The sequence below is a fragment of the Azolla caroliniana genome, unplaced genomic scaffold (assembly GCF_043228905.1).
Source record: "Azolla caroliniana isolate FFs.n. ecotype wild unplaced genomic scaffold, voAzoCaro1.0.p SCAF_3, whole genome shotgun sequence".
NCBI classification, from domain to species: Eukaryota; Viridiplantae; Streptophyta; class Polypodiopsida; order Salviniales; family Salviniaceae; genus Azolla; species Azolla caroliniana.
The window spans coordinates 15,842,551-15,862,688 of record NW_028230438.1 but is presented as its reverse complement, the minus strand read 5'-3'; the positions used below and the strand labels follow the sequence as shown (position 1 = coordinate 15,862,688).

The 20,138-nt window shown below is 43.1% G+C and overlaps 1 protein-coding gene across 1 annotated transcript; it reads left to right on the top strand.

The window, feature by feature from the left end:
* The first annotated feature begins 17,376 nt into the window (after nucleotides 1-17,376).
* LOC147866316 (pentatricopeptide repeat-containing protein At2g13600-like) lies at nucleotides 17,377-19,928 on the top strand. Its single transcript, XM_087316686.1, has one exon. The coding sequence runs from the start codon at nucleotides 17,462-17,464 to the stop codon at nucleotides 19,724-19,726; it is 2,265 nt and encodes a 754-aa protein (XP_087172812.1). The 5' UTR covers nucleotides 17,377-17,461; the 3' UTR covers nucleotides 19,727-19,928.
* The last annotated feature ends 210 nt before the right edge of the window (nucleotides 19,929-20,138 follow it).

Here is a 20,138-nt window from a genome sequence, read left to right as displayed (position 1 = left end):
ATCTAGATGATCTTGTTGGTGAAGACGAGGTAATAGATTACATGCTACGTGATAATTATGGGAGATAAGGTGTACATACATTTTAATTCATTCTTTAAGTTTATTTTTCATTACTAGTTTTTTACTTATTTGATGTTTTTAATATGTACATGGTACAGGAATCATGATACTTTTTCACAAATCCATGAAATGCAAGTTGCAATTGGAGATCCTCGAAGACATTGTAATTTCTTAGTGCATACTTTTACGAATTTGTTTTTATTTTATTATTTTATTACTAATTACTTCTTTTACATATTTTATACTTCCAGGAATCCGTAATTCTAGCTGAAAGTAAACATTGGAAACTAAAAGAGGAACATTAGTTTATGTAGAGGTTTTTCACATTTTTCCTATATTTTTGACTTTGTTGTAAATGTTGGATATAAACTTAAATGTTGACGTGAACTGTATATGATCGATTGTTGGTCATAAGCTCTAGGATTTCATTCCAAAAACCTTTTAGTTTTTTGTGTATTATCTATACATTCTCCACAAAACTTTATTATCAAATTTTTTTTGTTTATTATGGTATTTTTCTTCAAAAAACATTTCAAATGTCTAAATTTCTGTTTCTCTTTCTGTAATTCGTTTTGTTTATTATTATTTGTCTTTGGTTTTGTTTTTATGTTTATCTAACCTCTACTTTCTTTATTATGTCTAACGAATCTCTAGTTTTGGTTTAGATGTTGCAATGTCTTTTGTTACATTTTCTTAAAGTGGTTTGGTTTGGTTTGGTTTGGTTTTGGTTTTTTCGTAAATGGTTTGGTTTGGTTCTGATTTTTTCGTAAATGCTTTGGTTTGGTTCTAAATTGTTCCTAAACGGTTTGGCTTAAATGGTTTGGTTTAAATGGCTTCAAAATGTTCAAACGGTTTGGTTGGGTTTTTTTTCTTAATAAGTGGTTTGGTTTGGTTTCAAGGCCAAAAAACCAAACCAAACCGAAACCGAATCGGGCCCATTGCTATGGCTAATGAAATTTCAGACTTTTTCAATCGCGATATTTACATTAAGAAAGGATTCCCACTCTCACCTTGAACTTTATTTGCATTCTGCATTAATGCATCAAACAAATGGTTTCCAAATTCGTAATAGAAGGAGGTATTGAAGTTGTCACTAGGAACGTAATTGTCATGCTTTTGTCGCATGTAGATGATGTGATGCTTTCTGCAAATTCTTTCGAACATGCATAAATTCTTCTCAAGGAATTCAAAGAGTTTTGCATGCTGATTAAGTTAAATGTTAATAGACCTAAAGCAAATATTATGCTTGTGAAAGACCAAAATAAAGATAAACCATGCATTATGTCTAGTAATGAGCTAATTGAACTTAATACAGAACACCTTGGCCTTAAAGTTCTCTCAAATAATAGATGAAATGAATGTGCTACCCACTACTTAAGGTGAGAGAGGCAACATATTATGTAGAAATACCTTTTAGACATTTTGGTGACACCAATGCTTCTTTGTAAACAGTTGGATATGATTCTTGTGCAACGGAAGAGATGTGTGTTATGTGTATGTGTGAGAGGAAAGAGATGAGAGAAGAGAAAACACAAGATAGATAGATGAAAGAATGGAAAATAGAATACTCAAGAAGAAGATGTATATTAACAAGGAGAATACAAAATACAAAATGTAGCATTACAAGGAGTCACAACCGACACTCTATGAAGTAGGAGGAGGGGGCTTTACATAAGGTCACCCTCACTCGTCATTAACTCATTGCAATGTCCATTTTCTCTCTAGAACCTTCAAGAATGTGAAGACTCATTAGTCATGGGGAATATGGAACTCATTAGTTATGTGTCATAGAATATGATTCTATGATTCTATGACTCATAGTTAATGTGTAGAGAGTGGTGTGACTCTTGACCTTTGAGAGCACATACATTCTCAAAGGTTGTGTTCACACATAATGTTAGATTGATCTTGATTCTTAACACGCCCCCTCAAGCTCAACTCAGGTCGGCTCCTTTCGGTTGATGTTCGCTTCGGCTGGTATCCGGCTCGGACGATATCCAATCCTCTCTTGTACTCCCCCTCAGGCTTGGCAACTCAAGGATCGTCAATCCAAGGTCTGACATGAATTGCCGAAGCTTGTTAGCTCCTAGGGCCTTGGTGAAGATGTCGGTTGTCTGAAGATTCGTGTTGATGTGTTGAAGGTCGACATCTCCGGCCTGTACATGCTCTCAAATGAAGTGATAGTGCACTTCGATATGCTTTGTGCGTGCGTGGAACACCAGGTTCCGAGCCAGATAAATATTGCTCATGTTATCGGAGTAAAGGGGAGTCAGATCCTTGATGGGAGCGCCTACATCCTTCAAAATCCTCTTGAGCCATATGGCTTCACATGCAGCCACGACTGCACCCTTGTATTTGGCCTCTGTGCTCAAAAGAGGGAAAATTGGTTGCTTCTTGCTAGATAAATATTGCTCATGTTATCGGAGTAAAGGGGAGTCAGATCCTTGATGGGAGCGCCTACATCCTTCAAAATCCTCTTGAGCCATATGGCTTCACATGTGGCCACGACTGCACCCTTGTATTTGGCCTCTGTGCTCAAAAGAGGGAAAATTGGTTGCTTCTTGCTACTCCACGAAATCGCTCTGTTGTCGAGGGAGAAAACAAATCTGGAGGTCGATCGTTGATCATCCCTATAATCGACCCAGTTAGCATTTGTGTACCCTTAGAGTCGAATTGGTGTGGTTGATTCATAGAGAATACCACAATTCATTGTGCCGCTCATGTATATCGTAATACTCGCTTAGCACAATCCAAATGGATATCTCATGGCGTTTGCATGAATTGGCTAAGCAGGCCGACCGGATAGTTGAGGTCGGTTCGAGTGATCGTGAGGTAGATGAGACTCCTGGTTAGTGTTGATACTAAGTCAGCTCGCACTCTTCCGTGTCGGAGTCGGCATCCAGTTTGAGGTTTCGATCGAGAGGGGTTGCCACAGATTTGCACTTAGTCATCCCGAACTTTTATAATAAGTTGAGGATGTAGTGTCGTTGAGAGATCATAATGTCGGGCGGAGTCCGAATTACCTCGATGCCAAGGAAGTAATGGAGCTCCTTTATGTCCGTCATCTCGAATTTGTTGGAGAGGAGGGACTTGACCTTGTTGATGTCTATTAGAATTTCACCTCCAATGACCAGATCATCCACATATAGGATGGTGACAATCGGGCTTTCAGAGTCGTTTCGTACGTAGAGGACATTGTCGGATTTCGACATTCGAAAGCCGATTCGATGAAGATATTGCTTAAGGCCGTAGAGTGGCTTCTTCAGTCGGCAGACTGCTTTTGGATGGATGGTTGATTCGAAGCCGAGCAGTTGTACCACGTACACCTCATCTTCTAATTCTCCTTAAAGAAAGACGTTACGTCCATTTGATGGAGGTGCACCCTTTCGCTATTGCAAGTGCAATTACAGTTCACATAGTCATCATCTTTGCCATCGGGGCAAAGGTCTCTTCATAGTCAACTCCATGTGTTTGTGTGTATCCTTTCGCTACGAGTGGAGCTTTGTAGCAGTTGACGGAGCCGTCAGCATTATACTTCACCTTGTAAATCCATCTGTAATCAATTGCCTTCTTGTGCGGTGAGTGTCTCGTTCTTGCATAGTGCCCGCATCTCCTCGTTCATCGTGCATCCTTGGCTGCTTTTGAAAAACTTTTTGGTTCTCGAATTGTCACCACCTTCATCATAAAGGCAATCGTTGTCGCCGAATCGGCTAACAGTATTCTTCTCACGGGTGGAGCGACAGAGTTTTTCGTTTGCCGTGGCAATGGCTTTCTTTACGCCAAGTGTCTTCATGATTGGTACATCGAAGCCACCAAACTTACTGTCGAGGGAGTGAGTCGATTCGTTGTCGTCGAATTGATCATCTTCATGCTCCGGCATTTTCACCTTTCCTTTGTCCATCTTCGGACTAGGCCGAGATGTGCTTTGGTTGCTCGGGAGCTCTTGTGGCCCACTAAGCCTTGTCATAATCAGAATTTCTTCGAACATGTGTTTGAGTCGATCTCCATCTTCTATCTCTTGTTTAGTGGATTCCAAGTCAACTAGAAATGATTCGGGAGGAGCAAGGTTGTTAGGTACGGTACGGATCCCATACATATATAACGTATTAATACGCGAACAGTATTTCCCAATTTAAAAATACATTAAATACGTTTTCTTAATATGTTAAATACTTATAAAATACATATTTTACGTATAGTACGTTAAATACATCTAGAGTTTGAAAATTATCTACCTTTCTAAACAATATCTATAATATTGTAAAAAACATCTATGTTTACACAATTTTGTGATGTACAATATAGTTCTACATCCTAAAATGCATATAAGACATTTGAACATTTCACATCCTAAAATATTTGTAGTAATATGGATGTTGACATTCCCTTATTCTATAAATCAGTGTAAGTGTGTATCATGATGTTCTACTTCAAATTGTAATTATTTACAATTATGCCTTCATAGATTGAGGAATCGTCTACGATTATCACACTCATGATAGGTTTCTCTTTTCTTCGTTTTCTTAGATTCTTCTTCTTCTATCTTCTACGATTATCACACTCAGAGTAAGGATAAGTTTATGTCTTCTTTTCTCTCTTCTTCTTCTTCTTCTTCTTTCATCGTCGTCTCTTCTATTCTTCTTTCTTCCTTCCTTTGGTTTCTTTTTCACTAAAATCGTTTTTTTCTTTTGCTTTTTGTTGGGGTTTTACTTACATTTTCTTTATAAATACATATTATACCTGTTTTTTTATAAATACGTTAAATACCGTATTGGACAAATGTACATGATATTTGACTGAACAACATTGAGGTATAGTACATACTATACAAATGATGAGGTACTATACGTATTTAATGTCACAGACACACCAACCACAGACTACTACGGAGCATGGATGACGAGGCTACGACTGATAAGTGGAACCGGAAGTGACAAGGCTAGGAACTCTAGAAGCTGTGGACGACAAGACTATGAACATAGGAAGCTAGGGTTAACTGGAGAGCATGAAGAGAAATATGAAGATGAAGGAGACAAGATGGGGCGAGACGATAATACTAGATTGATGTGTCAATGACTAGCATTGAATCCCTTGAAAGGGACCAAGGAGGTTACAAGTATTTATACTGTGAGTCTAAGTACATGCATTAGAATATTCGAGAGAATATTCTAGAACCCTCTAGAACCTTGTAGTTCTAGAACTTTCTAAAAACTCCTGTGACTTGAAATATATAATCTACTAATAATCTACTAAGATATATATAACATGACCATATATTTGGACGTGTTGGTTAGAGCACAACACTTAACTATATATAAGAGGTCAAGAGTTCAAATCTTGACATGATTGTTGTTGTCATGTCTATCCCATTTAAATGTTAAATACGGGTACGTAAACAACCATGGGGAGGAGTTGGCTTGGGTTCGTACCATGAGGCTGATTCGTCGAAGACTACTTCTCGACTCACATGAACCTTCTGAGTCTAGGGGTTATAACACTTGTACCGTTTTTGCTCCAATGAGTATCCTACGAGGATACATTTCTCCAACTTCAGGTCGAGCTTTTGTCGCTTCTCGTTAGGGATGTGCACGTATGCAATGGAACCGAATATCCGAACATGTCATATGAGGTAACCTCATTCACGCCAAATGGTGTACACCGGTTCATTAGCTAGACGGTTGTGTTGGCGCCTTTTGCCCAGTACAACTTCGGCATGTGCTTCTCATTAAGCATGGCCCATGCTACTTCGAGGATGTGCCAATTCTTTTGTTTGGCTACTTTGTTTTGTTGTGACGTATGTTGACATGAAAACGCTCGCCGAATTCCTTCTTTCTGAAGAAAAGCCAAAAAATCGTTAAAGTACTCTTTTCCTCCATCTGACCGAAGACGTCGTACATGTCGACCTGTTTCTTTTTCAATGCCACTCTTGAATTTTTGGAAGTGTCTGAACACTTCACTCTTTTGTCGCATGGGGTAGATCTAGGTGTGCTTGGAGAAGTCGTCTATAAAGGCCACATAGTATCGTCATCCACCGAATGTAGTCGTTTGAGCTGGTCCCCATACATCGGAATGAATTACATCAAGTACGCCTTTGCTCACATTCCTCTCCTTCAGAAATGGGTGCCGATGTTGCTTGCCGAATTGGCAAGTTGCACATACGCCTTCAATCTCTTTCTCTTTGAAGTTCGGGAGTCTAATGACGACTCCTTTCAATTGCATTGCCTTGAGCTTTCGGAGGTTGATGTGGCCAATCCACTTGACAATGTGCCACAACTCTATGTCAGTGTCGGCTTTGGTGCAAACATGGCCGATTTCATCTCGTGCGAGTCGAGAATGAACATTCGGCCCTCTCTTCGTCTGCGAGCGATGAGTTGACCCTCTTTCTCGATAAAGCAACTGCCTTGATTAAATCGAACTTGCATCCATTGCTCAACAATTTGGCCGATGGAGACCAAATTCTTTGTGATGGTCGGTACATGCAAGAAATTCTTAATATAATTTTGGTTAGCTTCTTTGCCAAATGGAACATTGCCGATGTGCCGAATTGGTGAGTAGTGTCGTCTCCGGTTTTGATATAGCCGGTTCGATCCGGCTCACGAAGTTCTCGAAACCATTCTTGATGAGACGTCATATAGTTCGAGGCGCAGGAGTCTACGAACCATACGTCCTCCGGACTGGAGGCACTAGTTGAAGTAGAAGCCAACGTAGAATTTTCTCTATGTCTCATCACGAACATTCCGCCATGGACGTCATAGTCAAAATTTGTGGCATAGATGGTTAGTTGTTGGCTAGTAGAAGCCAACTCGCGCTTCTTCTTTCGACACTCTTCGTCGTGGTGGCCAATTTTGCCACAATATCCGCATTCAATCGAGTTTTATCGGTTCAGACTGGAATGAAAGCTCCTCCTTCTTTTGAAGGTTCCTCGATGGCTTCCGTCTTGTTGCCGAAATTGGGAGTTGTTTTCGTAAGTCAGACCTTGTCCGCCTCGTCCTTGGCCGAATTGGCCTCTTACTCGGTTATGTCCTCTTCCGCCGTTTGAATGTGTGTAGAGCATGTGGTCTTCCGAGGAATTGCTCCTCATTCAAACATGGTTTTCTTCAACTAACAACATGAATTGAAGATCGAAGAAAGAGGGAGGATTCTCCCATGCTAGTACGACGGTCCTCATCGCGCTGAAGCATATTTGCACCATCTCATCATCATCAACATCGACGCTTATTGAGCCGAGCAAGTCACAAAACTCCTTGAACTTCAAGGTGTAGCTTGAGATGGACATATCCCTTTGTTGGATGTTCAAATCTTGGCGGAGTTGAAGCTTTCATGCTATCGTGTTGATGGTGAATATCTTCTTGAGATTCTCCCATGCTTCCTTCGGCGTCTTGACTTCTCGAATGTAGCCAAACATGTGGTCACGAACACATGTCGCCACGCAATACATCACTCGGCTTGCCGCTTGCTCCCATCTTGAGTAGTCAAGAGTCATTGGGTTGGGTCGATTTTCTTGTGCTCCTTCGATGTAGCTCCAATAGCCTTGGCCGACAAGGTATTGGTGCATCTTGTACTCCCAAGATGCAAAGTTGTTTCTATCTAGCTTCTCCGTAGGGAGAGTGCTCCCAATTTGAGTATTCATTATGCCAATGAAGCTTTCTTTCTTTTTTTCCTTCTCTCTCGAACACGAGCTATGTAGTGGCACTATGATATTGATGGACCAGTTCTTCTTGAACGTCAGAGTAGAGCACAACACACGTGGATGGGCTAGATCAAGCTACCAAACCACATTGATACCATGTAAAGAATCGGATATGACTCTTGTGCAACAGAAGAGATGTGTGTTATGTGTATGTGTGAGAGGAAAGAGATGAGAGAAGAGAAAACACAAGATAGATAGATGAAAGAATGGAAAATAGAATACTCAAGAAGAAGATGTATATTAACAAGGAGAATACTCTATGAAGTAAGAGGAGGGTGCTTTATATAAGGTCACCCTCACTCTTCATTAACTCACTACAATGTCCACTTTCTCTCTAGAACCTTCAGGAATGTGAAGACTCATTAGTCATGGGGAATATGGAACTCATTAGTTATGTGTCATAGAATATGATTCTATGACACATAGTTAATGTGTAGAGAGTGGTGTGACTCTTGACCTTTGAGAGCACATAGATTCTCAAAGGGTGTGTTCACACACAATGTTAGATTGAGCTTGATTCGCAACATTGTTTATGGGGGGGTGATAGTGTCACCTTAAATCCATTTGGAAAGAGTTTGAAAATATCCAAAAGCATTTCCTCAAAGTTTCAGGTTCATCGAATCAATAAACAAATGTCTCACTACAATAGAATGGGGTTTAGCGATGCCCCCTTGTTTGTAGCTCTCAGAACCAATCTTTATGAGGTGTCATGTCATTGGATGCACATGACTCAACAAACCATACATCTTCTGAGTTGGAGGTGTGGGTCGGCTTGGAGCCCGACATTGAGTTCGCTTGTGCGTTATTACAAACATTCTGCCACGATCATTGTAGTCATAGTTGGAGGCATAGTTATTGAGTTGTCGGCTTGTGAAGGCTAACCCCACTCTTCTTTTTATGGCACTCTGCCTCATAGTGGCCGAATTTGCCACAATATCCACATTGGACAAAGTTTTTTTGTCGGTTAGTCCCGCATGATTGCTCCCCCTTTGAGACGCTCCACCTCGCGTGTTTGCAAAATCTTGCCGGTGGTAGAAAATTTTGTTTGTAGGGTTGTTCCTGGTTGTGTCGGCCATGGCCAAATCAGCCATTGCTTCCATGGATTTATCCCCTTCCTCCATCCAAGTTCGAATAAAGCATGTGTCCTTCTTGTTGAGAACGGAGTCGTGTCGTGCAGAACAAATCATCACCCTCCTACGGTAAGGATCATAAGTGGATGAAAGCAATGTAGATTGATGGCATTTGAAATAGAAACAGAGAAACAAGACACAGCTAGAAAGAGAGATTATTAGGCACAAGATAGATAGTATTCCAACCAACCACCAAACTAGGTTACAAAACCAGTTGATATACTGATTGACTTAGGGCAACTGCCCTTCTCACTATTTACGTAAATAGCCTTCTCACAATGTGTTCCGGCTCATCCTTCCAGATGTTGATCTGGCTCTGGCTTATTCAGCCGATCCGGATCCGGTTGAGCTTGCTAGCTCAACACTCCCCCTCAAGCTCAACTTGAGGTCATATCGTGGTGTTAGTGTCCGTGCAACCGGTTCTTCTACCCGGCTCCTAGCATCAGTCCGCCTTGCTTGCGCTCCTCGTCCGATCCTGTCTTGTTTGCCGCAACCCATCTGGTTCTGCGCACCTCGACCTCCTCGGTCAGCTTGTCTACTCAACAGGCCCATTTCAGCTCCCTCATTGTTGCGACTCCGGCACTTGTCGACCCGTCGGTTCCTTCGTGTTGGCGTCGACCTCCGCTGCGTCCGTGTTTGCTTGGCCTTTAGTTGATCCGGCTCCTCTGAATCCAACAATTGAAGCGAATCGGCTGTCTCTGATTCGTTCCCGCTCTTGTCCGAGTCGATGTTCTCCAATTAGCCTTCCGGTTTCAGGACCCTCACCACATCAGACCATGTCCGTCTCTTGGCCTTCTCCTTCCGGTTGGCTCTATCCTTCTTGACTCTGCCACCGATGCCGCTCGTTCCGACTTGTTCGGATGTGCCGACTTCCTTCATCGACTCGACTTCCTTTTTCCCTTTGTCTCCCCCTTTGTTGGTTCTTCCCTTTCCAGGTCCTAGTCCAGTGCCATCAGCTATTTCTTTGTCTTTGCCCGTTATGGCACCGATTTCTTTGCCTTTGCCCATTATGGCACTGGTTTCTTTGTCTTTGCTTGTGCCTGTTCTCCCCCTCAAGTGTGGCACGTCGAGATGTTGAACACCAAGCATTTCGGTGAAGTGCTGCAACTTGTCTGATCCGAGCGGTTTGGTGAAGATGTGAGCAACCTGCCGATCCGTCTGAACATACCGAAGTTCGACTTCACCGCTCAGGACCTGTTCACTCATGATAATGCACTTCTATGTGCTTTGTTCGAGCATGGAACACGGGGTTCTTGGCTAGTTGTATGATGCTTATGTTGTCGCAGTAGATTAGGATCGGGGTCGGCACCTTGATCCGGAGATCTCACAGTAGTCGCCGAAGCTAGATGGCTTCACAGGTGGCATTGGTAGCGCCGTGGTACTCAGCCTCAATGCTCGACAGAGCCACTGTTGGCTACTTTTTGCTGCTCCACGCAACAACCGCGCTACCTAGAGAAAACTTGTAACCGGAGGTGGATCGGCGATCCGATGCATCACTAGCCCAGTCGGCATATGTGTATCCGACTAGCTCTTCAGTTATACCATGCCAGTATAACAGTCCCCGGTCCTTCGTGCTGCTCACATACCGCAATATTCGATGCGCGCACTAAAGGTGCTCCACAGTCGGCTTCTGCATGAACTGGTTGATCACACTGACAGGATAACTAATATCGGGTCGGGTGATTGTCAAGTATATCAAGCTTCCGACTATTTGTCAGAACCGTTTCTCATCGCAAGCCGGTCCAAAGTTGGGACGGAGCTTCTAGTTCTGGTCCAGGGGTGTGGAGATAGGTCGGCATTCCGTCATGCCAAACTTGTACAACATATTCAACACATAGTGTTGTTGTGAGAGCAACGTCGGGGGTTCGGATCACCTCGATCCCAAGGAAATAATGAAGGTCCCCCAGATCCTTCATCTCAAATGCATCCGATAGTTGGGCCTTGACACGGTCGATTTCATTGAGTCCGGGTCAGGTGATGACTAAATCATCTACATAAAGTAAGATGCAAACCGGACCATCCGGACCTTGCTAGATGAACAACGATGAGTCAGATTTAGAGGTCACAAACCCCATCTTACAGCCGTAAAGCGACTTCTTAAGCCGGCACACCGCTCCGAAGTCGGATTCGCTCCGATCCAACTCAACGTTGTCGGCTTCATATTCTGATATTTTTTTCTTCCCTTTCTCTTTGCGTGAGAACCGTCTCCTCGGTTCCTTGCGTGAGGAGAGCACGGCAGAGTCTCCACTACTCGTTGGTTCCTCATCCGACTGGTCACTTTGACCCAGTCGCTCGTTCGGTCCGCTCAAACGAAATGATTCCGGACTCTCTTCTAGAGTCTCTAGCTCATCATCTTCTATCTGGACCGGTTCAGGCTCACTGGCCTCATCCTCCGGGATTGGGTCAAAGTCGGAAGTCGGAGTCGGTAGAGAATATCACGATGTCGTCTCGTCGAACTCAACATCTCATCTTACTCAGACCTGCTTCGTCCGGGGATTATAGAACTTATACCCCTTTTGCTCATGCGAGTAACCGACTAGGCTGCATTTCTCCGACTTCGGATCTAGCTTCTTCCGATGTTGCCGAATATCCGAAGCTTCCACCATCCAACCGCAGGCACTTGATCTTCCTCTCCGTTTCCCTTTCGACTAAACTTTGAAGGTTGCAGAAACAGTCGAAGACTTCGCTTTTCTTCTCAATGAGGTAAATCCACGTGTGTCGGTTGTAGTCGTGGATGAAGGAGACGAAATACCGACTACCACCAAGACTAACATTTTGTCTTGGTCCCCATACATCCCAATGGATTAAATCGAGCTTGTTATGGCTCTGGTTTCATTCAGTGGGGAATGGAAGCCGGTGTTGCTTCCCAAGTTGGCAGGCTTCACAAATTTCGGCCTTTCGGCCGCTAAATTTCGGCAAATTGAAAACAACTTGTTTCGTTTGCAGGTCCTGAAGCCTCGGTAGTTGACGTGGCCAATCCGCTCATGCCAAAGGTCGATGTCCGATTCAATCTTCTGTCCTTTGGCAAACATGGCAGTGTTGACGCCATTGGTGTTGAGGATGAACATCCTCCCTTCTCTGCGCCCTTGCGCGATTATCCGGCCTTCTTTCTCTATGAAGCACCCGAGGTGCGTAAACCGCACCTACATCCCCTGGTCGACGATTTGTCCGACCGACACCAGGTTCTTTGTGATTGTCGGTACGTGTAATACGTTCATCAGCTTCCCCTTCTGTCCGACATGGCTCAAAGGGACTTCTCCAACATGCACAATCAAGTGACGAGTGTCGTCTCCCGTTTCGACAATTCCTGGTTGTCCCGGTTTCTCCAAAAACGAGAATCACTCTTCATGGCTCGTCACGTGGTTGGACGCTCCAAAATCAATGTACCATACTTCCTCCAATCCGGAAGTAGTCTCCTTCATCGAGTTAGCCTTGTGCTTCATCACGAAGGTTGGCCCTTTACCGGTCTTCCCGGTTCTAGATCCTTCTGATCCTTCTGTGTAGTGTGAGCTTGCCGGTTTTCCCGATCGGTCTTGCCGGATTTGGATTTGTCCGAATCGGCGCGCTTCTTCCAGCACTCGCTTTCCCTATGGCCCCTTTTGCCACAGTACCGACATTCCGTATCGGCTTTTCCTTACCAAGCAGTATAAGCAGGAGAGACAGAGAGAGCAAAACGTAAACGTAGATTCAAAAATCAAAACACTCTGTAACTTTGTACATACAACATGCTAAACAACACTATTTATACAAGTCCATACAGGACTGACAGGTACTTCAATATTCCTATGTGTAACTGACACTAACTACGGGACAATGATTACCTAGTAGTCTAGGCTACTACTAGGCTTCCGATTCCCACTCGAATTCGGCTCTCCGATCCGTCTCCTCGATCCGCCCGGTTGATTCCAGATACCATCCGGATACCGATCCAGCTCTGGCTTATTCAACCAATCCACATCCGGTTGAGCTTGCTCGCTCAATAGTCAATTTATATACTGACTGACTTAGGGCAACTGCCCTTCTCACTATTTACATAAATAGCCTAAATCTAGTGTGTACAAAAGGAGACAATGTGAATACGTTCATTACAGACCCGCATTCAACACTTCTTGCACATTTCTCTTCGTTCGTGATTTTCTTCGACTGGAGATCAAAGGAGGGAGGATTCTCCCTCATGAGGACGACCAACCTTATTGCACCGAACTGAGGTGCTAGGTCGCCCAGGCATATCTGTACCATTTCATCATCGTCAATGTTAACATTGATCGACTCGAGGGATTAACATATTTTAATGTTAACCACGCCTCACGACATTTGAAGGAAGTGATTAGATGGGCACACATGCAAACAATTCAAGTATTTTCATGCTACACTATAATTATCAATTTAGTGAGGAATATGGGATTGTCTAGAGATGATTGAAAAAGAGGAATTTATGTATGTGGAGGACACATGTATAAAGGAAGCCCGCAAGTATGCTCCTAATTGGGATCATCTCTATGAAATTGTCAATAGTAGTTGGTTAGTTATCAGCTAGTGGAAGCCGACTCACACTTCTTTTTTCGACACTCTTCTTTGTGGTGGCCAATTTTGCCACAATATCCGCATTCGATCAAGTTTTGTCGGCTCAGACCGCAATGAAAGCTCTCCTTCTTTCGAAGGTTCCTCGATGGCTTCCATCTTGTTGCCAAAATTGGAAGTTGTTTTCGTAAGTCGGACCTCATCTGCCTCGTCCTTGGCCGAATCGGCCTCTTTGTTGGTCATGTCCTCTTCCACCGTTGGAATGTGTGTAGAGCATGTGGTCTTCCGAGGCGTTGCTCCTCATTCAAACATGGTTTTCTTCAACTAACAACATGGATTGAAGATCCAAGAAAGAGGGAGGATTCTCTCGTGCTACTACGACGGTCCTCATCGCGCCGAAGCGTGGTGTAAGGTCGTTGAGGCATATTTGCACCATCTCATCATCATCCACATTGATGCTTATTGAGCTGAGCGAGTCACAAAACTCCTTGAACTTCAAGGTGTACCTTGTGATGGACATATCCCTTTGTTAGATGTTGTTCAACTCTTGGCGGAATTGAAGTTTTCGTGCCGTCGTGTTGGCGGCGAATATCTTCTTTGATGTAGCTCCAATAGCCTTGGCCGACAAGGTATTGGTGCATCTTGTACTCCCAAGATGCAAAGTTGTTTCTATCTAACTTCTCGCTAGGGAAAGTGCTCCCCATTTGAGTATTCATTATGTCGATGAAGCTTTCTTTCTTCTTTTCCTGCTCTCTCGAACACGAGTTATGTAGTGGCACTACGATATCAATCAACCGGTTCTTCTTGAACATCGGAGTAGAGCACAACACACGCGGATGGGCTAGATCAAGCTACCAAACCACTTTGATACCATGTAAAGAATCGGATATGATTCTTGTGCAATGGAAGAGATGTGTGTTATGTGTATGTGTGAGAGGAAAGAGATGAGAGAAGAGAAAACACAAGATAGATAGATGAAAGAATGGAAAATAGAATACTCAAGAAGAAGATGTATATTAATAAGCAGAATAGCAAATACAAAATATAGCATTACAAGGAGTCACAACTGACACTCTATGAAGTAGGAGGAGGGTGCTTTATATAAGGTCACCCTCTCTCTTCATTAACTCACTACAATGTCCACTTTCTCTCTAGAACCTTCAGGAATGTGAAGACTCATTAGTCATGGGGAATATGGAACTCATTAGTTATGTTTCATAGAATATGATTCTATGACACATAGTTAATGTGTAGAGAGTGTTGTGAGTCTTGACCTTTGAGTGCTCATAATTCTCAAAGGGTGTGTTCCACACAATGTTAGATTGAGCTTGATTCTCAACATTGTTTATGGGGGGGTGATAGTATTACCTTAAATCCATTTGGAAAGAGTTTGAAAATATCCAAAAGCATTTCCTCAAAGTTTTAGGTTCATCGAATCAATAAACAAATGTCTTAGTACTGTAGAATGGGGTTTGGCGATGCCCCCTTGTTCGTAGCTCTCAGAACCAATATTTATGAGGCGTCATGTGATTGGATGCACCCGAGTCAACAAACCATACATCTTCTGAGTTGGAGGTGTTGGTCGGGTTGGAGCCCGACATTGAGTTCACTTTGTGCCTCATTACAAACATTCCACCACGATCATTGTAGTCATAGTTGGAGGCATAGTTGGTGAGTTGTCGGCTTGTGAAGGCCGACCCACTCTTCTTTTTATGACACTCTGCCTCGTAGTGGCCAAATTTGCCACAATATCCACATTGGATAGAGTTGTTTTGTCAGCTTGCTCCGGCATGATTACTCCCCCTTCTTCCAGACGTTCCACCTCGCGTGTTTGCAAAATCTTGCCGGTAGTAGAGATTATGTTCGTAGGGTTGTTCCTGGTTATGTCGGCCATGGCCAAATTGGAAACAGAAATAGAGAAACAAGACACAACAAGAAAGAGAGATGATTAGGCACAAGATGGACTATATTCCAACCAACCACCAAACTAGGTTACAAAATCAATTGATATACTGATTGACTTAGGGCAACTGCCCTTCTCACTATTTCCATAAATAGCCTAAACCTAGTGTGTACAAAAGGAGACAATGTGAATACGTTCATTAGAGACCCGCATTCAACACTTCTTGCACATTGCTCTTCGTTCGTGATTTTCTTCGACTGGAGATCGAAGGAGGGAGGGTTCTCCCTCGTGAGGACGACCAACCTTATTGTGCCGAACTGGGTTGCTAGGTCGCCCAGGCATATCTGTATCATTTCATCGTCATCAAGGTTAACATAGATCGACTCGAGGGATTTGCACAACTCCTTGATCGTCAAGGTATAGCTATCGATAGACATATCCCACTATTGAATATTGTTCAACTCTTGGTAGAGTTGAAGTTTTCGTGCGGTTGTGTTGGCCGCGAATAACTTTTTGAGGTTCCCCCATGCCTCCTTCGGATGTAGCCGAGCATGTGATCATGAATGCATGATGCAAGGCAATACAGCACACGACTCGTTGCTTGCTCCCAAGCTGGGTGGTCGGCATGTGCCGGGTTGGGTTGATTTTCTTGTGCTCCCTCGACATAGCTCCAATAGCATTGATCGACAAGGTATTGGTGCATCTTGTACTCCCAAGATGCGAAGTTGTTTCTATTGAGTTTCTCGGTAGGAAGAGTGCTTCCCATCTGAGTATTCATGTTGAACTTCTTCTTCTCTGTGATGCGAATTGTGCGGTTGCTGGTACAGTGATCGGTTGGTTCTTCGTGAACATGGGCTTAGGCACAACATGTGTAGATGGACTTGGATCAAGCTACCAAGCGCTCTGATACCATGTAAAGAATCGGGAGAGATTATGTACAGCGAAAGAGGTGTGTGTGTGTGTGTGAACATAGTGTATTCAGAAAACAAGAAAATTGTATTCACAAGGAGCAAGAATAAAACCAACTATTACAAAGAGAAGGAGAAGGTGCTTATCTAGTCACCTTCTCTTTGAGTTCTCGCACTAGAACCACCTCTTGTGAAAGAGGTGGAGTCTTAACTATTTATGAAATATGTGTCATAGAACTTAAAGTTTTATGACACACTAGTTACTATATACTAGGAGGTGGGGTGTTCACACACTTGAGTATACTAAGGTGTGTTCCCACACTAGGGAAGTTGAGTTTGATTCTCAATAGTATAGAATGTTGGTCTAAAGCTAAATTGTTCAGGTGCCTGAAGACTTAATGTATCCATTTAATCCCTGAGCTCTACTTCTATAATTGAACCATATAATTTAGTGAGCATATGGCCATGGGGTTCCCTCCTTTATGTATGGGGCTATTGTGTTCATGGTCCACTTTTGTGGAAAACCCTCCGCAAAGGCACAATTGAAGAGTAGATTGAGAAAAAGGAGCTAGGCACTCTCGAGCATATATGATATGATGTGTTCAGCCTGCAATCTTGTATGATCCATGGACTTTCTATGTTATAATTTCTTTATGACCTTAGTGACCCTAGCGGTCATGAAAAATGTCCCCATGGTAGGTCAAGGTGTAGAAGACATAGGGATGGGTGGTCGGTTCGGGAATTTGTAAAGTCTCTTTGTATATGTGTGCCTAGTGTTAGGATCCTGAATGGGTGTTTGTGGTTCTACTTCTTGTAGTCTCTTCCATGCAATAGCACAATTGATACTCATTAGCATATGGTAGAGTTCCTAATATTGAGATGTCTCCCATACTCGTCTCTTACGACGTGTCATCTTGCGCATTCTTTGCGAGCGTGTACTGAGGTAATAGTACCACTAAGTCGCGATACTTTAAGTTGTCCATATAAGTCTCAAGAGTCCTAATCGGAGTAGGAGATAGCTTGAGAGGCGTCCTATGAGAGAGAGAGAGAGAGAGAGAGATGTTTCGAATACATAGAGTAAAAAAGGAGCAGAGTAGGAGGAGCAGGGGTTGGGGTGCTTGGTCCCATGAATGAATGAGGTGGGTATACATACATACTATCAATCCAGCAAACAAAACGCAAAAGAAGAAGAAACAGAAACGAAAATGCGAGAGAAGTCATGCGTGGGGGGACTCTGGAGTGAGGATTCATGCAAAGTTCGACGAATCTTTGTTTCCTCAGAGCAGAACAAGAAGAGGTAGAAGGAGAAGACGAATCAAGGAGCAGAAGCAGCAGCAGCAGCAAAAGAAGAAGTGGAAGTGGTCTTCCCCTAAGTTTCCATGGCATCACCTCTCTCCTTAGAGGTTTGGCCAAGAAGAAATCTTTGCATGATGGAAGATACCTCCATAGCCACATCATCAGTCTTGGGTATGATTTGTACACTTTCATTTCTAATGGGATCATCCAGTTTTATGCAATGTGTGGGGAAGTTGAAGAGGCTACATCTGCCTTCCACAGCTCCCCTTCTCCAAATGTATACTCTTGGAATTTTCTCCTCATTTCTCATGGGCATAAGGGCCATTTGGACAAAGCTTGGGAGCTCTTCTGTGATATGCCGACCCGAAACGTTGTCTCTTGGAACCTCATGATCGGATCATGTTCACACAATGGCTGCGCCAACAAAGCTCTTTGTGTTTTTCATCACATGTTCATAGAGGGGCCCCAGCCCGACACGATTACATTTGTAAGTGCTCTCAATGCATGTGTCCATCTCACATCTGTCACTCACGAGACAAGCGACGAATACGAGGATGTGGATCCTCAAGCTTGTCAGTACAAGGTCGACTTGAGAAAAGGTGGGAGCTCATCAGTACAAGGAAGTTATTTGACAAATTCTAACTATGCTGGCCATGTGAAAGCAAATCACGCACTTTGGAACCAGCCTATGGTCCTCGGAGAGGCTCATATGATACATACTGCTATTGTTGGAATGGGATATGAGCAAGATGGATTCATCGGGAATGCCCTTACCAATGTGTATGGAAAATGCCAGAGTGTAGTTAGTGGATTGAATGTGTTTCATAGAGTAACGAATCGGGATGTGGTCACTTGGACAGCGATGATAGCAATCTTTTCTCAAAATGACTACAATGAAGACGCATTAATATTGTTCAAACGTATGATGTCCGAAGGAGTTATACCTAACAATGTTACATTCGCATGTGCTCTCGATGCATGTGGGAGCCTTGCATCCATCCAAGATGGGGAGTATATCCATGCAAGCATTATTGAGTATGGGGGGCTCAGTACCGATCCTCTTGTGGGGAATGCACTGGTGAGTCTTTATGGCAAGTGCAAAAGGGTATATATAGCCGAGAGTGTATTTTTGAAGATGCACTCACGTGATGCTGTTTCTTGGAATACCATGATCAGTGCATTTTCACAAAATGGTTGTGCATCTGAAGCTCTTGGTTTATTCCAGCATATGCTAAAGGAAGGTCTGAAGCCTGATAAAATTACTCTCGTCTGTGCTGTGGATGCTTGTGCTGGTTTGCGAGACATGGTTGAGGGACTAAAGCTTCATGATCTGGTTGTGATGGCTGGATACGAACATCTAGAAGTAGTAGGAAGTGCCCTCATCAGCTTGTATGGAAATACTAATGCTGTGCCTGAAGCAAAGGATGCATTTGAGCGTATTCATCATAAAGATCTTGTCTCCTGGAATGCAATGATCTATGCTTATGCAATCAATGACTATGGAAAGGAAACTTTGGATCTTTTCTGGCGAATGAGACTACGAGGCTTACAAGCCGACAAGATAACCTTCTGCGGTGTGCTTGAAGCGTGCGCCAATCTTGCATGCATGGAAGAGGGCAAGGAGATCCATTCCATCATCGATAAAGAGGGTTATGGGAAGGATTGTATGGTTGGAACGGCCCTTCTCGACATGTATGCCAAATGTGGAAGTGTGTCAGAGGCAAACGATGTATTCAAGAAACTAAGTAAGCCCAATGTTGTCACTTGGACTGCACTCATCGCGGCTTTTTCCCAAAATGGGCATGGAATAGAAGCCCTAATTCTATTAGAGGAAATGCAAATCGCCGGAACCAAACCGGGATCCATTACTTTTACCTCTATCTTAAATGCATGTGGACATGTGGGGTTGGTGGATGAAGCTGTTTATTACTTCTCCTCAATGAAGCTAGACCATGGGCTAGAGCATACATTAGATCATTACTTTCCGATGATAGATCTTCTTGGACGTGCTGGGCGTCTTGATGAAGCAGAGGCTATGATACATGAGGTTCCAATTGAAGATATTGGGATTTCATGGGAGTGTTTGCTCAGTGCATGTAGGGTTCATAGTGATCTTATTCGTGGTTCCTTGGCAGCGACGCATTGTTTCGAATCAGGCCCAAAGAAAGTCGCACCTATGATCACGTTAGATAACATCTACCGCCGAAGCTTGCAGTAACTTAATGTGATGGTTTATTTTTATATGGGAAACTAATTTTATGTTTGGCTTTATTTAGAGGGCATTCATTTCATGCCTAACATAAACTCATATCTTCTCCAACCTGAAAAGGTGATATGTATCCCTAAGCTTAACCCATTCCTCTACCAGCTCTGCTGATTATTTTGTTTTTTATCTGGATAGCGCCACCCATTTTGTGTCATTTTGTTGGTTTGTATAAGCATAATTCTCACTACCAGGATATAGGTAACAATCAAGATTTAATTTGGTAAAGAACAAAATAGAGCAAAGAGAAATTCAAAGCTGTATGAGACTCTCCAGTGGGCAATGACCTTAAACAAGTACATATGTGCTGCATATATCTGTAGATATTGCTATGCAACACTAAATACTAGGAATTGAGAGCCCCATT

Coding starts and splice junctions, on each gene's coding strand:
- LOC147866316 (XM_087316686.1), top strand. CDS start 17,462: ATGCAAAGTTCGACGAATCTTTGTTTCCTCAGAGCAGAACAAGAAGAG.